General features: G+C 45.3%; 1 protein-coding gene across 4 annotated transcripts; it reads right to left on the bottom strand.

Annotated features, from left to right (window-relative positions):
- Positions 1–7,594: 7,594 nt before the first annotated feature.
- On the bottom strand, positions 7,595–21,008 carry baz1b (bromodomain adjacent to zinc finger domain, 1B). 4 transcript variants are annotated; one of them, XM_084352017.1, is made up of 22 exons: positions 20,211–21,008; positions 18,941–19,057; positions 18,008–18,152; positions 17,701–17,893; positions 17,389–17,510; positions 17,018–17,215; positions 16,743–16,931; positions 15,311–16,625; positions 15,031–15,204; positions 14,719–14,857; positions 14,431–14,615; positions 14,120–14,234; positions 13,926–14,024; positions 13,517–13,694; positions 13,123–13,308; positions 12,847–12,994; positions 12,476–12,619; positions 12,149–12,296; positions 11,696–11,811; positions 10,936–11,075; positions 10,740–10,846; positions 7,595–10,540 (listed from the first exon to the last, which is right to left on the bottom strand). In XM_084352017.1, exons 1-22 carry the CDS (start codon positions 20,327–20,329, stop codon positions 9,829–9,831), a joined length of 4,989 nt encoding a protein of 1,662 aa, XP_084208143.1. In that variant the 5' UTR covers positions 20,330–21,008; the 3' UTR covers positions 7,595–9,828. The 4 variants fall into 4 exon arrangements, with proteins under 4 accessions (XP_084208143.1, XP_084208144.1, XP_084208145.1 ...); XM_084352018.1 differs by having other exon boundaries at positions 15,311–16,595; XM_084352019.1 differs by lacking the exon at positions 12,476–12,619.
- Positions 21,009–21,105: the final 97 nt, after the last annotated feature.

The raw sequence follows: 21,105 nt of genomic DNA, 5'->3' as shown, positions 1-21,105 counted from the left end.
TCTTCTTGGGAAAGATCTCTGCGAGGCTGTTTCGTTGACACCGCTGCAGCTTTTTGCATTGTGGTCACAGTCGGAGCAGCAGCAGTTTTACGAGTGAGACTGAGCTCATGTTGTGTTTACCAATCGCCTCCGGATACTAAGTGCCTGGGCCTCATTTATGAGCTGGCACATGGATTCCCTCATCACTCGAAACTAAAAAAAGCTCATTGTACGTACACCTTGTTTATAGCAACACAGGTAATAAAGCTAAACCTTCCATCTATCAGTTGTAATTACCTTTAGGAGGCACAAAGTGTGTGAATGAGCTTCAGGGCCGACCCCCACGTGATAAATGTTCCAGACTTCTTCTAATTAAAGCCGGGGCTCATTTCTGCTGATGCACAGGAGGGAACTTTTACCCATCAGGTTAAAAAATGTAGATCACTACATGTAGTGCACATTAATCCTTATTTACATAGTTTCTAGATATTGTAATAGTTAGTCATCACATTAACACAGAGGGCCCCTTGCCTTTTGGCTTGAGTTTAAAAGCACTTAAAGGGACAGTTCACCCCTAAAAAATGCATATTTTTCCTCTTACCCTTCATGTAGCGCTCTCTATCCATCAAGATTGTTTTGGCGTGAGTTGCAGAGTTTGGGAGATATTGACCAAAGAGACATGTCTTCCCAGAAATCATGACCCGGTTACTCAAGATTATCCAAAGAGCTTGTTGCGAGCAGTTTCAAGCAGGCACTCTTTCTTAAAAGGAAAAGAAGAAAGAAATTTTTTGTTGACATCCTTATCCATTTCTTACCTGAAGTAAAAATAAGAAAATTGATATCGCTCTGTCTGTATATACTGCATGGTAAATATGATGGTATAGCCTGCAGCTAATTAGTTTAGCGACTAGTCACAGGGAAACGCCTAGCTTGGGTGTAAAAACAAAAGGTTGATGTTTACAGTGTGTAAACGAGTTAAAATGTCATTTTTAAAAGAAAAACAGACATTTTTTGCATGTGTCCATTTTTGATGCCACTGTCATGTCTGTATGGTAAGCTACTGTCAGCAGCTAATTAGCTTAGCTTAGCGACTGTAAAAAGGGAGCTTGGATATAAATAATAAAGTTGCAGTTTACAGTGTGTACATGAGTATAAATGTGACTTTTAAAAGAAAAAAAAACATTTGGGGAAATGAACTTTATTGCTAAAAGTTGGATGACAAAATTGAGACCACTGTCATGTCTTTATGGTAAATATGAAGCTATTGCCAGCAGTTAGGTTAGCTTAGCATAAAGACGAGGGACAATGTGTTGCCTGGGCGCACCTCCTGGATTCACCCGTCACTTATAGAGATATAGTGTGTTTAGTCAGTGAGCTTTAGAGATGCTGGTAAGGAGGGTTATGTTACCATTGAGCCAGGCTAACTGTCCCCCCTTGTTTCCGTGCTAAGCTAAGCTAACGCCACCATTGGCTCTCACCCTTTGAAAAAGAAAAAGCCTGAGGTAGTATCACCGACAGATGTCAGGCGCATGGATAAGTTAATGAGTCTCACCCCGCTCGACTGTCTGCCGGGCTCTTTGCTCGAGGAGTCTGGCCTATCATGTGTTACCTGGCCGTGCTCTCAGTGTGAGAGGACGTTAATTGGCGGTGAGGCGCCAGTCTCTCCCCAGCCCTCCTCTGGCGTCAGCCGGAGCCAGGAAAGGTGGCATAAAGCCTGGCCTCGGAGCGCTCCAGACTCCGTGGGTCCACAGGGAACCAGAGTGCGGGATCCAGTGTGTGGAGGTCATCCCTGAAGCACACACCTGGCCTCAACTTGTACACTTGAATGGAAAACCTGTCCAGAGAGCAACGCCGGGGAACTCAGAGTTGTTCTTTCAGGAATAAAAGGGGAGAATTATTTTCGATTTAAAAGCCGGAGTGGCTCAAAGAGAAACTCCTGTCTCCTGTTCAGAGTTCCCTCCTGGCTGATTGGACTTCTCCCAACATGTGTGTGTATGTGTGTGTCTGCCCTGGCTCCTGTCTGCCGTCCGTCTGCCTCCCCTGGATTGGACTCCTGTCGCCTTCGCAGTGAAGGGCCACTCAACCTGGGTGGATATTCTTTCCCTCACATCTGCTATGAATTTACCAGAGCCAAGCCATTCAAAGGCTCCTTTATGGAGCCGTCAGCAGCTCTGTGACTGCTTCCTATTAAGACACATGCACACCATGGCACACACACACACACACAAAGTGCACTCAGGTTTGTACTCACGCACACATTACACTCATGCCTTCCTTTGAATAGATATTTTTATATAAGCTGTGTTGTCTTTCTTTCTCTGCTCATAGTCACACACACACACACTCACCTCAAGGTTTCTTACTAAACCTTAAATATGAACTTAAGTCTGCCCCAACAGCTGCAGCCTCCTTGTTTTTCTCTTTTTTTTTTAAATGAATCACCCGTGCATGGCGGGGCAGTGCAGGGGTGGTTATTGGGCCATTACACACTTTAATCTATTTATTGCTGACATCCCCCTGACTGGGCATATGCACACTCCAGAGAAACATGAGCCGTGACAGGAGCAAGGTCATCATGTAACTGTAGATGGATCTGATTTCCAGAGAGAAAAGAAAAGAAATATATAGATGTGAAAAAAACAATGTGATCCAGGATCAGTGTACCGTGATCATCTTAATTCACACACACACACACACACACACAAAAGAGAGATGCTTTTAGGAAACAGGATGTGGGGCATAACTCCTTATTAAAGACATGGAAATATGATTTTAAAGCACAAGTTTGAAATCTTTAAAGCTTATTTCCTTGCAGAGAGTTCGATTAGAGGATTGAGATGAAATATTAAGCTAACGCCTGCAGCTGATTAGCTTAGCCTGGCTCTGTCCAAAGCTAACAAAGTCACTAATTAGAACGTTATGGTCCAATCTTACACACCCCTTGTCCTTACTGCTTAGTCCTACCCCTCGGCTTTGCTACATGGCCCCTTCAAACGCAGGTTTTTGAAACAATCACAATTAGCTAGCTAGCTAACATTACATAGTGATTGCTGATTTGTGCTTACAGTAATGTTTGACGCATTTCAATGTTGCATTCCCCCCTTTGATTGAATTTGACACCCGATTTTTAACTTTAAAGTCCAGCAGCAATGTTTCTGCACTCAGTTACCACTCCTCTAATATCAGTGCAGGCTGGCAGCGTAGCAGCACAGGTTGCTAATGTTAGCCTACAGGTAACAGTGGCCAGGTAATGAAACAGTGTCCTTTTTTACTCGATGTCTTGATTGATTGTGTGAAGTTGAGAAGGAATTGCAAGCGTCCCTGCTTTTCTTTCTCCATCAGATAAATGACATTAGTTTAGCAGAATAAATGCAAACAGGGCGAACCAGCTAGCCCAGCTAACGGATACAAAATCTGCTGACCAACTCCTCTAAAGCTCACGAGGAACATGTTGTATCTCATTTGTTTAATACACACAAAAACCAGAGTGTAAAATCGACAAGTAAAGGTTTTACAGGGCAAGGTGTAAGCTAGTAACAGAGCTAAGCTAGCTGTGGCCCTCTGTTTCCAGTATTTATGCTAAGCTATGCCAACCTTCTGGCTGAAGCTTCACAGTTAACACACAGATATGAGAGTGGTATCAATTCTCTCGTGTGAACAAGTGTATTTTGAGCATTAATGGTGGAGTCAGTGGTAAAACTGAATCACGGGTAGCGCTGTGTGTCAGGTGTATGTGTTGTGAGAAAACTCATCATTATTTGGGCATTTTTTCTGTTAAAATCAGTCCATGTGCCCACTCAGAACAGTGGGAGGAAGTTAATTGGCTCTCTATCATCCACTGCTAAGCTTTACAGAGAATCCAGATATACATAAGCCTATTCAACATTTGGGATCACTGGCTTGACTGAACGGTAAGATGAAGCCTCAGTATGAATCATGAAAGGCCTCGGCCCACTTATTACGACAACAACTTCGACTGCCTTTCATCTTCCGCGTAGCGCGCTCATCCAATTGTTGCCGCTGCCATATCTGCATCCCCGAGTTCAAAGACATCCCCGGGTGATTCTGAGGTTATTCTCTCCGGTGCTTTTTTTTTTTCAGAATTGCCTTTAACATTTCTCACATTTGTGCCTTCGCGTAAATCTGGAAATGAAAATATTATTGATAAAGCGGGGAGGCGAGCATGCAAGGAATACCCTACATTTACCTCGTTTGATGAGGAGCCAGCCGGAGTAAGCAGGCCAAGTGTGTTATCTCGACGCTGGTGTGTGTGGTAGCAGCGATGGCGGAGAGGATCTATGACTGATGTGTTCAAACTGCTGTTTGTAGCCCGGTTCTACGGGAGGAGCGCCGGGTCCCCTTTGGGATGAGAGCTCCGTGTTCCCGAGAGAAAAGCCATCCTCTGAACTCCTCTGTTTCTGCACTCCCTCGCTTTTTCTCCCCTTTTACTTTGGTTATATCATCAAAGGGAGAGGAGGCACACAAGTGTAGAAAATTGGGGGAGAAGGCTCTGTTTTTGTGAATAATGCATTAATAATCATTTGTACTCGCAGTTAAAAGGAGAAGGAAGAAGAGAAATTGAGGGCATGTCGCCGCCACGGTCACGTGTTGGTTTTGGCGCTCGATTATCAGGTCACGTTCACGCTCTGCGAATGATTATGTAGCGTCTCTCCTGTCTGTTCTGGCAGGACGTCAGGATTTTCCCTGTCCTCATTTTCTCTGTGTGCACTCCTGCAGCTGCCAGCGTGATAGACGACTGACTGAGCTCATTCTGAAGTGTGCCGTGATGTGACACAAATCCAGTTTGCTGCTTCATGCACCGCAACGCCGACTCCGGCAGGAGAGCTCGACTCGCTGTGTCACGGCACCTGTGGGACAGGTGTCAAAAAAAAACAAGCAGCGAGCAGGTCTCAGTGTAACGTTACCTCAGGCTTGAAGACCTGTTCGACACGGAGGAAGATATTTATAAAGATTTGATCTCCAGAGTCATCTCAGGGTGATTGTGGGAGTCTCAGGAAGGCGTGGAGCCACCACAAGCCTCCAGAGCAGCTTCAGTGTTGTGACATAAGCTCTATCACCATAACCATTTTATTTTAACAATCAAATACTAATTTCCAGAGAGCTAAAAGGAGTGGGACAGTGTTTCGTACATCATGTCTGGTACAGCGAGAGCGAGAAACAAACTCGCTCCTTGCCAGATGCCCTCTGCACCGACTTGGACCTGAGGTAAATATTTGCTGGGTGGGTTGCTCCACGCTCTCCGTGGATGGCTCGGTCATACACTGCTGCTGTCAGTTTGCACAAGGTTCAAAGATTAGTCAACGCAAGGCCAGTGTTTGCTTGTTAGAGAGCAGGAGCACCTGCTTCTGCTGCTCCTGCTTTAACCTGCCAGGCCAGACTGTGTGATATAATAGCAGAGGCAACATGGATCTAACAAGTGTGTGATATTCATAGATAATTCAGTCGAATGCATCCAGACACGTTACCATACATACACACATACCATATCTAAATGTTCATGTCCAGACAATCACATCTGGAGGTGGAGGAGCCGATTAAGTTAAAGGCGAGAAGGCTGCCAAGCCAGTGACCACAGTTCGAGACTGCGTTTCAACATTTGTAATTGAGAAACTCCTGCGTATTTTTAAAGAGAGACTGCTGGACAATTTCCAGTCTTGTTTTTGGCGACAAAAAACATTTTTTACAGGAAGTTGGGAGATGGCAACTGAAACGGGTATTTTAAGCTACAACATGATGTTTTCTGAACCCTAACCAACTGGTCTTTGTGCCTAAACCTAGCTAGAGCATAATCACAGCATTATCACAAGATAAAGTGAAAATGTCGCTTAAAGAAATGTTAAGTTGCAACATTTGCAGCTTATTTACACATCCAGCAGTGACAGAGCAACCTCATCGTTCACTCTTCTTTTAGCTCTGTTTTTGGTCTCCACCAACTCCCGAGGGAAACTTCTGGCCTTTTATTTGCTAACTGCTCCACTATTGTCACCAGCTAGTCTCCGTCTCCTTCACTGAAATCACCTTCTGTGTCCAAAAATGACACTATGAGAGCGAGTGAAGCAAAACTGTGAGGGTGTGAACTGAAACTCACTATAAAGCACTTGTAGGTTCCTTACCACAAGACACCTTTTTATTTGATACCTTGTTCTGTACAAATGTAAATTTTGACAATAAATTTGCTCATAGTGACAATGTTAACAAGCTAATTTGCACATAGCAACAATGCTAAGATGCTAATACTCACAGTGATGATAGTAACATGCTTTTTCATGGTAGTAGGCTATAATAACCATCTCAGTTTAGGGTGTTAGTATGCTAACATTTGGTATTTGGTCATTTTAACCAAACTATTAGACAAAGTTCTGCATCTGTAGACACTCAGGAGCGCCTTCGTGTTACACTGCAGCATGTACAGTCATTGGTTTCTTCTACCTCATCGGGGAGTAAGAGTAGGGTGATTAATGCATGTCTCAACTATGTTTCACTGCGTAGGACGCACTGTGTGAAGACTGAACAATACTTCAAGTCCAGAGTTTGGAGAATTAGATCCAGCAAACATCTTTAAAGTTAATATATCAAGACTGAATTGTATTTTATTGTTGAGTCTGAGCCTCCTAAGAGCAAAGTGATGCACTTCTCAGGGTTCATCACAAGTTTGCTCAGGAGTTCATTTTGGTGTATAGCAGTTGGTTTTGGCACCATTTCCTCAACCAGTCTGCCACCAAAACTGTCGCATCGATTCAGTCAGCGTGTAGTCTCAGAAATGACAACAAGAAAGCTGCAGCGCCTCGAGGCTCGTGACTCATAACGTCCTCAATCTGCCATCTTGTCTTGTGGGTCAAAATCACAGACCTGCAGCCTCTTTCTTCTTCTCTGGCTCATAATGACACCCCCCGATTCCCTCTAATTAATACAATAATAATCATAAATGATGAAAAGGACGATAAATCGTAAACTAAACATCATTTTAGGTTTGAATGCAGCTGCTCCACTAATCAAGTGCTACTTTTCCACTGACTTTCCACATCCCTGACCTTTACTCTGATCCATCTTAGCCTCTACACCTGTTTCCAAGTTACAGATGGCTCAGAGGCTGTCAGCACCTCAGGAGATATTTCATAAGATCTTACTGTCCTCCTTGCACTCTCCTCGGCTCCATACATCACGGAAACAATCCTCACTTTGGCTTTGAGTGCAACAAGGTTATTATTTTGGTCCAGAAGCCACAGTCAGGGGCGGCTTAGACACTATCACAGCCTTGTGTAAATATTTAATGCTTCTTGTGTCTAAACGTTCTTTGCGTCCTCAGATTTTCCTGTTGGATCTTACACTTCGACACCAAGTGATTTTCAACCAGCACACAGAGCCTGACCTGCGTAATTAACATCAAACCACTGTCAGCTTCACCTTTTCCACTGAAGTGTTTTCATGGAACAGTTTCTGTCCAAACTTGCTCATCCTTCTCTGTGAATAATGAAGCTATTTATGTTGTGTCATGTCAGTTTTTGGCTTCAAGGCACCACATTTGTAGCTATCTTGGCTTCTATTAGAAGATGCAGATGTTTGTGAGAAAAGGGTCCACACCAGAGAGTAAGAAAACTGTTTGATATTTTATTAAAAAGTAAAATTAGACATCAGTCGGCGGTCACAGCTAACCCGTGTCCCTCCCCGTTTATTGTCTGTTCACAAGGTTTACAGATGGCAGTGATGTGTGTCAGTCCGACCCGGGGATGCTCATCAGCTCAACACAAATAAAACAGGGAGAACTACGGTCTTCGTCCATGGCCTTTATTGGAAATTCTTTACATGTGAATCCTCTAAACCTGCCCAAACCCTGCTTTAGAGACTATAAATATATATATAAAAAAAGGAAGTGTAAAAGACTTTTGCAGTTCCTCCGAGAACAAAGAAAGCATTTACAGTCAGGTCTCAACTCGAGGGCTGCGATCACCTGGATTTTTAACAAAAGTTAATCATGTCAAAGCCGAATTCAAACAAATAAAAGAGGGGGAAACAAATAAGTGGCCAAATGAAATCAGTAAAGTCTTGATGATAACAGCACTAGAGAAACACAGGAGAACAAGCACAGCACAATACAGACAGAAGAGGGAAAACCAACCACTGCCTCATCAGTATATATACTGTATATATACACACATATACATACACATTGCTGGCAACCTCGCTACAAACTGCAGGAGCTTCTGCACAGTCAAAAGGTTTTCATTTAGTGGGTGTGTGATAATGAAATCAATTAGCTGCAGCAGTTTTCATGCGCAGTGTGCAGGAGTTATTATAAAGCAAGTTAGAAGAGCCAAAAATCCTTCAGCACTGTGAAGCTTCCCCCCCTGTGGGAGTCAGGTGTTGCACCAGAACCAGCAAACAGCGCCGGGGCAAAAAGTATTCAAAGCGCAGAAGTAGAGCACCACCTGGTGACTGAACCAGGAACAAGCAGGGAAATCTTCACGAGCCTCTGAGGAGCCGTTTGTGTCATTGATCCTACAAAATAAAATAAAAAAATGACTCTGACATGTTCTCTGCATCCACTAGGAGAGCCCTGGTTTTAAACCTTTGCAATTTATTGGATTTGATTAAGATCGACTGAACAAGTTATCATTTACAATACCAAATAAAATGTGCAAAAAATATCAAATATTCAAAAATGCCCATTTTTTCTTAACAAACGTCACATTTGTTGTTTTTAAACACTGTTTACAAATGTTTATGCACATAATTTCAATAAAGTCTGGTCCTGCAGCTGCTGGCATAATAGGTGCACTTTACACAGGCGGCGGTGTGCAAACTGACGGAGCATTGAGGTACCGGTTCTTTTAAAGTGGCAGGGCACTGCAGAGGAGGAGGAAAGGCTGCTCAGCTCTACGCCGCCAAGAACGAGACGCCGGGTCGGGGTCCCCGTTTTTGAAAACACCTTGGCATCAAGAGCTGAGGTGAAAGTTGTGTTTTTGCACTAAAGTGAGGAGACTACATGTGTGATCTGCAGTCTCAACCCAGACTGTAAAATCTGAGCCTGGGCTGGAAAAACACACAAGAAAAAAATAATACTACAACTAGTAAAATCCTATCATGTTTATCTATAGACTTGCATCCGACCGAAGATAATCTTGGTGTCAAGATGCTTCGTAGTAAAGAGAGATTTACAGGTGACAGGAACATTTCATATCAGCCATCAGCACAGTTTTTAAGCAAAGAAGGGATTCCTAGCTACATGGACACCATCTCTTCAACAAGAAGTACTTTAAGTCAATGAAACAACAATGGCTTGTGACAGAGATGTGAGTGGGACAAACGTATTACAGCTGGATTTACTCATCCTGAAAAACACCCCCAGTGACGTGATGGCTGGACTACGTGTGACGACAGACCTCTGATTACACTGTACTGGTGTTTGGGGAGCGCAAATGTTTTAAAACAAAAACAAACAGCAGTTCACAGGACAACATTTTAAGTCAAATTACACATCTGTGGTGTGAGGTTGTCAACTTTGGAACTGAAATTCAAAAATCAAAAGAGTCTTAAGAGCTATGAGGACCTCCTTTATCTCAAATGTCTCGTTTTTCTTGGTTTGGAAAAAAAATAATAAAAAGCATCACCAATATTAAACATGTTACAAATATAAATCAGTTTTCTTTTTTCAAAATATGAACAAAAATTTTCAATAACACATAAAAGTCCTTCTGAGGTTTAAGTCCCCCGCTGGTTGTACGAGGAGGAGGAGGAGCGCTCTTGATCGTTTTTAAAAGAGCAGGAAAGAAATTTTAAAGCAAAGATTTACCACAAGAAACAAAAGAGAAACAAAAATCACCCTGAACTTCACGAGCGCTTCTGTCTCTTGGAATGTCGCTGCTGGCTGGACCGCTCCTCGTCGCTGCTCGCCTCCGCGGTGTCGTCCCGGCTACGCCGCTGACGAGTCCTCCGTGTGTCCCGCTCGCCGTCGCTATCCGGCTCCCTGTAATCCTTCTTGCCTGAGGTGGCAGAGGTCCGCTTACTCCTCCTCCTGCCATCATCATCATCCTCCTCCTCCTCCTCTTCCTCTTCCTCCTGATTTTCCTCATCCTCCTCCTCACTCTCGCTCTCCTCGTCCCTCCTTCCCCGACTGTTACTGGCCTTCTTCCTGTTCGATTTGCCATTCTGCATCTTCTTCTTCGGTTCCTCTTCCTGCTCTTCATCATCCTCCTCCTCTTCCTCCTCCTCTTCTTCTTCTTCTTCCTCTTCCTCCTCTTCGGATGTAGCAGGGGCCTGGCTGACGCGTTTGCGCGAGCGCCGGCGGAGGTAGTTGAGGCCGGGCAGAAGCTTCTGGAGCAGCTCGGTGAACGACTGCTCCGTCTTGACCATGCAAGAGAGCACGGTGCTGCCCTGCTGGTTGTACTCCTCTGCGTTGGAGAAGACCAGTTTTATGTCTTCCAGGAAGTCCTGGGCGTGACGATATGAGCCCTGACTGAACTTCCCCAGCATCGTCTGGAAATCCATTGGCTGGGAGATGATGTCCAAGTAGTCTTCAGCCTCCTCCGGGGACACAGGCTCCCTGTAGGAAGAGAAGCATGAGGTAAGAGATGTTTAGTGTGATGACTGTGACAACACTGAGTTTTTATAATGACATCTGGTTTAAGGTTTTGTACAAACTCTGGTTTATTTTAATCTTTCAGTGTCTCTTTTTAATGCCATCGTACATTGTTGCTGCTCCACAGTCATTAATAACACAACAGGTGATGTTCTTTGCTCACCTGAAGGGCCAGCTGTAGCGAAATTTGGTCAGTTTCTTGAGGATCTCCTCACATCTCTCCAGCTCCAGCGCCTGCCTGCGCACTCCGGATTGGGAACTCTGTCGCACCTGCACCAACAACAATACAAAAACTGATTTTATTCTGCAGACACAAATTACTGTAAGTCTATTAAGCATACATCATGGTTGTTTCTTACCAGTTCGTCGATGTCCGCGGGGCTGTTGGGGCCGGTTTTCTGTTTGCTGCTCTGACTACTTGAAGACGACGGCTTCTTGGATTTACTTTTGGAGGTTTTCTGCCGAGATGAGGACTGCTTGTTCTTCTTCCTTGGTCTCACTGTAGAAAAATAACAGAGAGGTGATCAGGACAACAAGAAATTTTACACATTTCACCAAAATTTACTGTTAATTTTAATTAGAATGATTGCATCAAGTTTTTGTTTGAAAAGTGATGTTTAATCAATCATTCCCGATAAGTGCACTCCGCAAAACTGTGTCGATTGACTATTGAGAACAGTAAATGTTGTGCTGTGCACCCATTAATGTGTTCTTAGGTGCATTACTATTCATCATCGATGCATAAACTTCCTTAATTGTTGCGGTGCAGGCTTGAGCCGACAGAGGGGATCATCCTGCCACATACTCTGAGTGAAGCCAGAGTGAGACACAGCTTCAAAGCAAAGGTCCAGACCTGAGCTGTGCTACATGGCAACACACAGACAATAGAGACAGCGACTGAAATTCCCCGTCAGCATTCCTCTCATTCCCAGCCTTCGTCGCAAAAGATCCCCAATTTTCCCAAAACCAACTCAGGTGCCCAAGAATGTGACTTCTTTTTTTGTTTTGCTGCAGTTTTTCTTACAAAAATGTGAAAGATATCCTGGTTGGAGCAGAGAAACTCACACACTCAGACAACTTGGTGAAACCTGGACTTAATTATCTCTCGCCGATACTCACAGCTGTGCCCCATGGCTTTGTAGTCATTCTCCTCCTCATCCTCTTCTTCATCCTCAGAGTCCTCCTCTTCGGACTCCTCCTCATCCTCTTCTTCGTCTGTGTCCTGGTTGTAGTTTCTGCAACGGAGAGTTTAACAATCAAAAATCTTGACACGAATGATGAAGACTGAACACGGTCTGTAGTTACAGAAGAGGAAAGTTTACTGTAGACGTTTTGTTAAATTGGGAACATTTTGGTCGTACAGATTGTTACTGTAAATGCTTTTTAATGGTATGTGAAGCATTCATTTCTGTGGTTGCATCACCTGTTACAGTTACAACAATCTAATATAAATATATACTTTTTATTAAGGATGCAGCTAACGATTACTCTCATTATCCCTGATGTAGCAGAACAGTTTATATGGACAATAGAGGACAGAGACAAACTGAAAAGTGTGAGGCGGACAGTTACCTTGAGCGGGAGCCACGTCTGGCCACAGTGGGCTGGCAGGCCGGGCACCGCCACTCTCCGACAGGAATGCGGTACAGTGCCGGTCGCAGACAGAACAGGTGGAAGGCCTTGTTGCACTCGTCACAGAGGATCAGTTTCTCATCGTCGCCTGGAAGAGATCAATATTTATCATAAAACTGAGCTGCGTTTCAATAATTTTCCCAGTTTTACCTACAATTTATCCCTCACTTTTATCCCTCCCGTTTTATTTTTCTGCTCGTCACAGTTCTTCTTGAACATTTTCCTCGTGTTTAAGTTTGTGTTGTCGTCTTATCGCTACAGGTTCACCTGCTGGCCTGCGGGGCCGCTGGCTCTTTATGTAGACCTGCCTGACACTACTAGTCTGTTGTGCTCTGAGCTGGCTGCTGCTGCCCTGTTTGGATCTGGGCTTAGACTCCATCAGCTTCAGCAGAGACGGCTTCTGCCTGAGCACTAGACAAGGAGCAGGAGACCACCAAACTGAAACTCAAACATCCAGCACACCTCACAGTAAAGACTGGTTGTACTGAGAGAGAAAGCCAAGTTACAACAAATCTCTGTCTGTATCAATAAAGGAATAATGCCCTCACTTGCTCACTGTTATGTACTAAACTTCATTTAGAGCCAATTCCTCAGTTTGAGACCAAGTGAGTGGGACAGCAGTTGAAGACTGTCCTTACCTTTCCTGCGACAGACTTTGCAGCGAGCGTTCTCAGCAGACATGTCCCACTTTATGCAGGCGTCCAACATTCCCAGCAGGACATGCATGCGGGAAAACGTCTGGGCCTCCCGGATAGCTGTTTTCCACTTCTCTACCGCTGTCGCCACCTAAGAGGATGAAGGCCAGACTCGTTTAAAATCAGCAGGACATTAGTGGTAGCTTCATGTGAATATTAATCTGCTGTGTGTCTCAGCTTCTTATGGAAACTTTAAACACTGCAGCTCCGCTCTCTTACCCGCGCCTCTTCTGCCAGTCTCTTCTCCTCGTCCACCTCTTCAGCCTTACTGCTCTCTTCCCCCACATGCTTTTTCTTCTTCTTCTGTTTGGGGGCCATGAATCCCTGCAGGAACTTTTTGATTACACAGGCCTGAATGGTGATGATGCACTCGCCAAAGTCTTTCAAGCTCTCCATGTCTTTCATCTGTGAGGAGAGAATTAGTACAAGAGCTATAAAATCCGTAACACTTCAGTAACACATGTTGTTAATAGACAACACATGTTGTTTAGACGTCAAATTAATGTTTTATACCTACAACCGATGAATATGATAAAAAAAACTACCATTTCTCATACACTGTGTTGAAATTTAACATCTACTAATATTGTATGTAGGGAGACAAAATGATCACCTGCTCTTCGATGTCTACGTTGTCATCCAGGTATCCCAGACCTCCCTTCTGCAGTCGTGAGGCCACCTCCTGGATGTCACTGCGCATGTACTTGAGCAGCTCAGCGTAGCCGTCGCAGGTCCTGAGGCCCAGTTTGGCCTTACGGGTCATATGGACGGAGTGGAGGATTTCCTGGTATCTGAAAAGACGAGAGGGACACCTTTATGTTCAGCTTCATATTTACTCCATCCCTGCTGCGGACTTCTTTAAAACACAACTGTCTGGGTGGATGGGAGACACTGCATTGGTCTTCTTGTCTCCTTTTTTTGTAAAACCAGCATTGTTCATACTTTCTTGTAAATGCTCTGGCAGTTCTGTATTCAATATATTTCAAGTTTGCAGCTGCTGCTAGTAAATTGGGTATACTCACTTGTTTTGTATCTTCACCCTCAGTTCACTCTCTCTGATCCCCTGAGCATGAAGACTTTCCACCAGTTCCTCCAGCTCAGCGGGGTTGTCACATACGAACCTGCGTTCAGAGACAGAAAAATTAGAACAAACGATTGTGTGAAAAGAAAAGAAATGAGAGAAGATGAACAGAAAAAAAACAAACAAAGCTCTCACCAGAGGTTCTGTCCCTGCTTGGGAACAGTTGTTTCTATACAGATGTCAACTGCTGCTCCCTGCTGGGCTCCCTCACTAACAGCACCATCTATGCTGCCGTCGTCCTTCTCAGCTCCTACAAACAAAAACAGTAAATAAACATCTTTCGACTTCAAAACAGTTCAGATTTCATTATTCTTTAATTATTCGTTAACATACTTAAGTAGTATCCTCACATTTAATAAAGTTTAACGATTGATTATCAGACCAGTTTGCAACTAATTTTCTTTCCACCGATAAATGGTTACAGCTCTATACTTCTGGTTTTGTACCTTGTGATTCATTAGCAGCGGCCGACCCACCATCCTCTTCCTCTTCTACCTCAGGCTCTGCTGGTTTTTCCTCAGGCTCAGCTGGCTTTTCTTCAGGTGGAGGGGTGAAGTTGTAGTCTATGCTATCGTTAACCCAACCTTTCTCGATGTACAGACCAGGAACCACGTCAGAGAAGAGCCAGTATCTGAACACAAAACGCGCAGCAGACCATGGTTAGAATTAACAATTTTTTAAAGCATGTACGTTCATCTGTGTGTAATCGTTTAATGTTTGTGAGCAACACTGACCTGTTATGATTTCTGTCCGTACCCAGTGGCGTCCGGCGCATGACATTTCTGGCTTTGGTGATACCATCCTGAAAGGCCTTTTCTGTAGCAGCCCTCTGTCTACGCAGTCGCTCCTCTTCAGCCTCCTTCTCCATGCGCTCTGAGGGGGAATAACATAGCAGCAAATAAGAGTGAGCAGCTTCAGACTTAGCAGTAGTAATATTTACAGATAAACAATCTGGCTTTGCTCTAAATGACTAAAGAACTCAGGGAAACTACTGAGAGAACAAAATCATCTTACATTTTTTATAGATTAACTGCTCCACATCTTACCTTTGTTCTGTCTGTCCATCTCCTCCTTGTCCTTCTTGGCCTGCATGGACATCAGCCGCCGGCTCTTCACGGTGCTGATCATGTCCTCAGGCTCGGGCTCGGGCTCCACCTTTGGCTCCACCTTTACTTCTTTTTTGCTCTCCTTCTTAGAGCCGCCTTCTTTCTTTTTCTCACCTTTGAGTACAGAAAAATAGAACAAAAATGTTCATTGTGGCATCAACTTGTAGTATTGAGTATTAAATCTCCTCAGTGGTGAAGCTCTCTGGTGGTAACCACCTACCTTTGCCCTCCATCTCCTTCTGCTTCTTCTTCTCGGCCTTCTTACGGTCATTGACCTCTTTCAGCATTGCCAGACGCTCCTTCCACAGCTCAGCTGACCGTTGCTGCTTTGCCTCAACGTGGTCTTCGACCGAGTATGTCATGAGTATGCGGTGACACAGTGCCACCAGCAGATTCACCTTCTCCTGAGGGCTCAGCTCAAACACCTCGACTGTCTCGAGCTTCTCCAAGAACTCGCTGGTCACCACATCATCGAAGCCCCCCAAACCTCCTGACTCGACTGAGCCCTGGCCGCTCTCCTCGCCGTGAGCGTCACACGGTCTCAAGCACAAGCGTGCCAACTCCGACGCAGAGTGCATGGTGAGGGGGATCTCAGATAAGGGCATGTCGAGCTCGCTGTAGCCTTCTGCCAGCTCATCCTGCAGCAGTGTCTGAAGGAGCACCACCAGCACTCGGTTCAGGTAGAGGAAGCCAGACCGTTCACCAGACAGTGCTTCCATCAGAGCCACTGCTGTGATGGGATACTGGTCATCCGGCATCAGCAACCCTGCGTAGCAATGAAGGAAGTCCACAGCCATAGCCACATCACCAAACAAGGCGTTAGGCAGCCCCTCTGGCATGTCTACGAGCTTGAACGCCGGCAGGTTCTTGCCACCTTCGATCTCCTGGTCTTCGTATCTGCGAGACTGTTCGCGGCGGACGAGCATCTCCTTCTCGCGCCTCTCCTTGGCCTTTTCCCGCAGTTTCTCTTTGACCTCCTCACGCCTTTTCTTCATCTCTTCCTGCCTTTCTTCTTCACTCATGGCCTTCCATCGCTTCTTTTGCTCCAGCAGCTCCCAGCGTTTCTGCACCAGCTCCTTGAGCTCCTCTGGCAGCCGGCCCCGATCGTCTGGGGACAAGGTCTTTGCAGCCTTGGAGATGAGGCAGGAAAGGGAGTTCTTTTTGTCCTCTTTGCCCTTGTTCTCCTTATAGTAACGGAGGAGGTGGAGAGCCATAGGGTGCAGCGCCTTACCAAGTTTAGGCGTACCCATGCCCGTACTGCGGGCCCTCTTCTTCGGGCTCCCAGCAGGGGTGCTCTTAGCCAGATGCAGCAGCGTCATCTGCTTCATCTTTGGTGTCTTTGCACCAGCTTTGCCATCATTTTTAGAAGCTTTAAGTACGTTGAGTTTCTTGTCGCCGCTCTTTCTACCTCTCTTTCCTTCTTTCTTGTCCCCTGACTTCCTGCCGGATTTCGGGGTGGAGGGAGCCGAGCCTTCACCTTTCTTTGGAGTCCCAGAGTTCTTGACCTTGAGTGGGGAGCCATTCATTGTTATTTTCTGAAATACAGACAAGAAGAGCCCATAAGCAAAGCTTTAACTTTAAAAAGGTATACCCCATAATAATCTAGTAATATCTTAGCCGAGACATGACACTGTGCATACAAGCCAGCTCACCTGCATGTGGCCCCAAATGGTTGGACTAAGAGGCATGCCTAAAGAGTCCTTCTTTCTTCTCCTTTTCTTCTCTCCCTTCTCATTTCCTGAATCCTCTCCTGGCGTGTCAGGAGACTTGAGCTTCTTGCTGGGTCGACCCTCTGGAGATGTCAAGCTCTTACGCTTTGCGGAGGGATTCTCTGCTAAAAACTGTAGACAAGCAAAAAGAGTGTGAGCCAAGAACGAGAGAGACCTTTATGTCAAGCAACATGCTAAAAATACAATGAGTAAATTACCTTGTGGGGATCAAGAAGGAAGTCACTGAATTTGCTGGGCAGGTTAAACTTTTTCACCAGCTCATCTTCAACCACCCAGGGAGCGCTCTCTCCCATGCCGAGCCTCAGTGCGTTGTGCCTAATGTAGTAGCGCATGATCTCTTTGGTTGGAGGGCGCTCCGTTCTGTAAAGACTGTCTGCTGGGACGTCACTGATTACCTATGAGACACACAAGATCAATTAATTTCTTTAAAAATGCAAAGTCTGTCAACGCACAACACATGGATATACAAGAGACGAGTTTTGGATAAGGATGTCAAAAATCCTCAATTGTAGCGCAGAAAATACAGAAGAGTAGCACTTTTTTGTTGACTGCTGATGCAGATACGAACCTTGTCCTCATTAATGAGCTTCACGTCGTACTTGTGAGGAAGGAATTTGGGCATCACCCACTTCCTCTTCTCCTCCTTCATGGCAGTGGGAAGTTTCCTTGGTGAACGTCGCGCTCTGTCACCTGATAGGAAGTCAAACAAAGTAATGTCAAGAAATGTGAGGCTTCAACACATCCACCTGTACTGCAGTTATATGACGGGCCCCGCTGATAATAACTCTACAGCCAGTTTGGTTGCATCTGCACCGCATGACATCTTCTATGTTCTTTAAAGCTCTTCTTTTGTTTGTTTACATATTGATGCGGTACTCACTGAGGCTCTCCCTCCTGTTCTCCTCCTCTCGGGGGGGAGGTTCCTTCCTCTGGTTCTCCTGACTTGCGTTCTCCTTGTCGCTGGATGGAGAGTCACAGGCACCTTCAAGCTTCTTCTCCGCTGTCTCACCCTCTGGATTCTCCAGCGGGTGGATCTTCACCACCTTCACTTGCAAACTTTTGCCTTTTCCCACCTGAAGTGAAACAGTAATGTTAATTCAAATAAGACATACTTTATCGTACAACATTATTTTTCTATGGTCCTCTAAAGATGATGTTGAGAATGAAATTTAAGAAGTCAAACTGACCAGGAAGTCACACTCTTCGTCCACAGCATACTTGGTGAGGATTTCAACCCAGGCCATCTCCACCAGTTTGTCTAAAGACACGGTGTTGTGGTGGACCATCTCCAGAACTGGTTTCTCAAACCACTGGGGATACTCCTCCTGAAGCCTGCACACAGAACATGATCAATCCTAAACAACATAGGAAGGTAAAGTATAATATAGGTTGCATCTTGCAGCATTGAATATGTTCATGGGTGTGATGCGCTCTATTCATGACACACTGTCTTTCACATTGTTTGAATTTCTGTGATTCATTCATCACTGGAACCAGAGCATTACATAACAGGGCAACAGAGGGCTGGAGAGTGACCAGCAGGGGGGAGTAAAGTCCCCTGGCTGATATAATTAGACAGAGCTTAAACACAGCTCGTGATCCTCAGTGACTTGAGCTCCGGCAGCTGAGCGCTGCTCTGTGCCGTCTCTGATGTGACATCTCTTTGGGATGTCATTCGGCTAACATTCCTCTTGCAGACGGCCCGTACACATACATTACACCTACACCTGGTTGGTGACAAGCGGGCTAAAAGAGATCCATTTAACTGTTATAATTCTCTGAAAAATGCTACGCCCTTCACTTTGGGAGATCAGGATAAGACAACTCTCACCAGGCCAGTGCAGATTCAAGGATGACTCAATCACACACCCTCTAAATAGAAAGAGAGGAGGAGCACCGGATTTATCCAATCGTTGGAAAGCAGCGTGCCTTGTGACCTTCACTGACAGAGTATGGCTCTTCCGTTTGTACTGCTGTGCTTGTGCATCAACTGGTACACCCATACATACCAGTCTGTACAAAACCCCCGAAAGGCTGTGGACTGCTACGTAACGGCTCTCATTTCACTAGTTGGATGAAATCATGAACACGAACACACAAACTTCAGATGCAATACTTACAGTTCGGTGACTTCTTGTTCCTCCTCCCATGCTTCTTTGTGTGTGAGCTGGCTGCTTCCAGTGCTCTTGCACGTCCAGATGCGCTCATCATACCTCTGCAAGCGTGCCTCGTATTCTCTGTGGACGTTTTGTAAAGGAACCTGCAACAGTCACATGTAAATAGTCCCTCCTCAACTGGCCGTCGGCTTACTTATTAAAAGCGAGATATACACGGTCCATTGCTTATGTCAGTATTTCAAAAAGTAGTTTAAGGTCAAGGGGCATCCAGGTCAGGGAAGCTGGAGAGTTCAGTGGGGGCAGTAAACAACCTGTGAGTACTTGAGGTTGGGCTTTGCTGCCTTTAAGGACTGTAAAAACCAAAACTATAAAATTAACTACATTTCTAGAGCAGTGATGCTAGATTTAGATGTTAAAGTCAAAAATAATAACATAACTATGTCACTGCAGGAACTTACAGAGACTTTTAACAGATCTAAAACCCACTTTGAACGCTACGTGTGACTTTGAGCTGTCATAACTGGCTTCGCAATCTTGCTTTCAGTTAAGGAACTGCTGACGTTTAAAGTTTTCCTTTCAACGCCAATAAAAGTGAGTCAAGTGGCCTAGCTACCAGAAGATAACCCAACTATCTGCCCCCAAATGCTCTCCTGAATCACTAAACCATTCTCGGGCAGCTCTTGTCCTCTCTTGACAAACTTAAAAACATAAATGTGCCGGTAGCTAAGAGTTAGCTCACTCTGAAGAGGGTTGCGTGCTAACGTTAACAGCTAGCTAACCAGCCGAGCAACATCTTCAGCGAGACGACAGGCTTTTGTGACATAATGGGATACATAACGTTAGCAGCGTGCTAGCTAACCCTGCTAGCATTATTAGCTGACAGCGGGGCCATAAAAGCTGAACGTGAAAGGAAGCCTTCTAACGGCTCTCAACGTGTAATTTAGCATGAGAAATGCGCTATATGCCATACACGATCTTAGTTTTTTGCTAGCTTAGTGAGCTAGCCACGTAGCTACAATGAGTTCATTAGCTAGCAAAGCGGAACATTAGCTTGCTAGCAAGCTTGTCAGAGTGTAAAGTGTGTACATGCGGGAGACACTTAAATAAGGGTAAATGTCAGGAAACGTCAAAATTAGGCGCGTTAGCCATTTTAAAAGTCATGTGCGTGTAACTGTGTAAATTTCAATTAAGCCAGGTAGACAAAGCCTCATGTACAGCACACCGGCTGGCTCGACAAGTCGAGACTGAGCTTCAGCATCATGTTAAAGGATACTCTTTGTTCCTGAAGGCCTCCTTGGTGTGCTCGATGATGTACACCTCCTCTCCCGGGCCTGGTGGTTCGGCTAGCGGCTTAGCCAGTGGGTACGGTTTCCGGCCTAAAAGCGGTGCCATTTCCAATCCACAGATGGCACGGGTGCCAACGGTAAAAATCAATCCTCTAGCGACAGACTAGTACAATAATAAACAATAATATGTCCTTAGCATGTATCCAAGTGTCCCGAAATATCTTAGCACGTCTCACGTTACCGCCGGCAGGCCCGGCACTCAACGTGTAGCAGCTAGCTGACTAGCTAGTAGGCTGGATTGCTATCTCGTTGCAAAACAATAACAGTGCACTTCTTGGCAGCCGCCTCATCGCATCCTTCTTCTCTCCTCTAGTAGCAGTGTCATGCTGGTTTTACACAATGTCCTGGACGTGAAACAGCTTGCTGGACTTGTCTCTCGGTATAGTTGGGAAACTTTTAGCTCCTCCGGATGAACATGAAAGGATGAGAAACCACACCGAAAGCAAACTCGCGGCAACAGCCAAAGCTCAGTTCAGCGGGAGGTCTGGCGCGCTGTACGGTCCCAAGTCTTTGCAAACTAGGCCCGCTCTCGTTCACTCAAGTTGCACCCGCTGCATGTTCGCGCTGCCGGCGCTTCTTGTTGTCGGATAACAGCGTGAAGAAGTATTACGAAAAAAAAAGTAACCTGGATCAATCAAGAGGTTAATTCCTTGTCGAAATGGCGGGAGTTTCCAGTCCACCGGCACAATTCCGTACACCGTCAGTACTCCGTTTCCCCGGCAGCAGGCAGCGTCGCATGCACGTCCCCGCCCTCTCTCGGCCGCCATTGGCTGCCTCAGCGAGGCGCCCTCGTCGAATTGTTCTGATACGCTCTCTCATTGG

Source organism: Pagrus pagrus (genome assembly GCF_965226575.1).
Source record: "Pagrus pagrus genome assembly, chromosome: 4".
NCBI classification, from domain to species: domain Eukaryota; kingdom Metazoa; phylum Chordata; class Actinopteri; order Spariformes; family Sparidae; genus Pagrus; species Pagrus pagrus.
Note: the sequence above shows the minus strand (reverse complement) of the source record. Positions and strands in the feature narration are given on the sequence as shown.

Excerpts from the sequence above, each read along its gene's own strand:
- baz1b (XM_084352017.1), bottom strand. The coding sequence starts at position 20,329 with ATGGCACCGCTTTTAGGCCGGAAACCGTACCCACTGGCTAAGCCGCTA. Across the intron at positions 16,932-17,017 it reads TCCTTCTTGATCCCCACAAG|TTTTTAGCAGAGAATCCCTC; the intron begins GTAATTTACTCA and ends GCTTGTCTACAG. Across the intron at positions 13,695-13,925 it reads AGGGTGAAGATACAAAACAA|ATACCAGGAAATCCTCCACT; the intron begins GTGAGTATACCC and ends TCGTCTTTTCAG.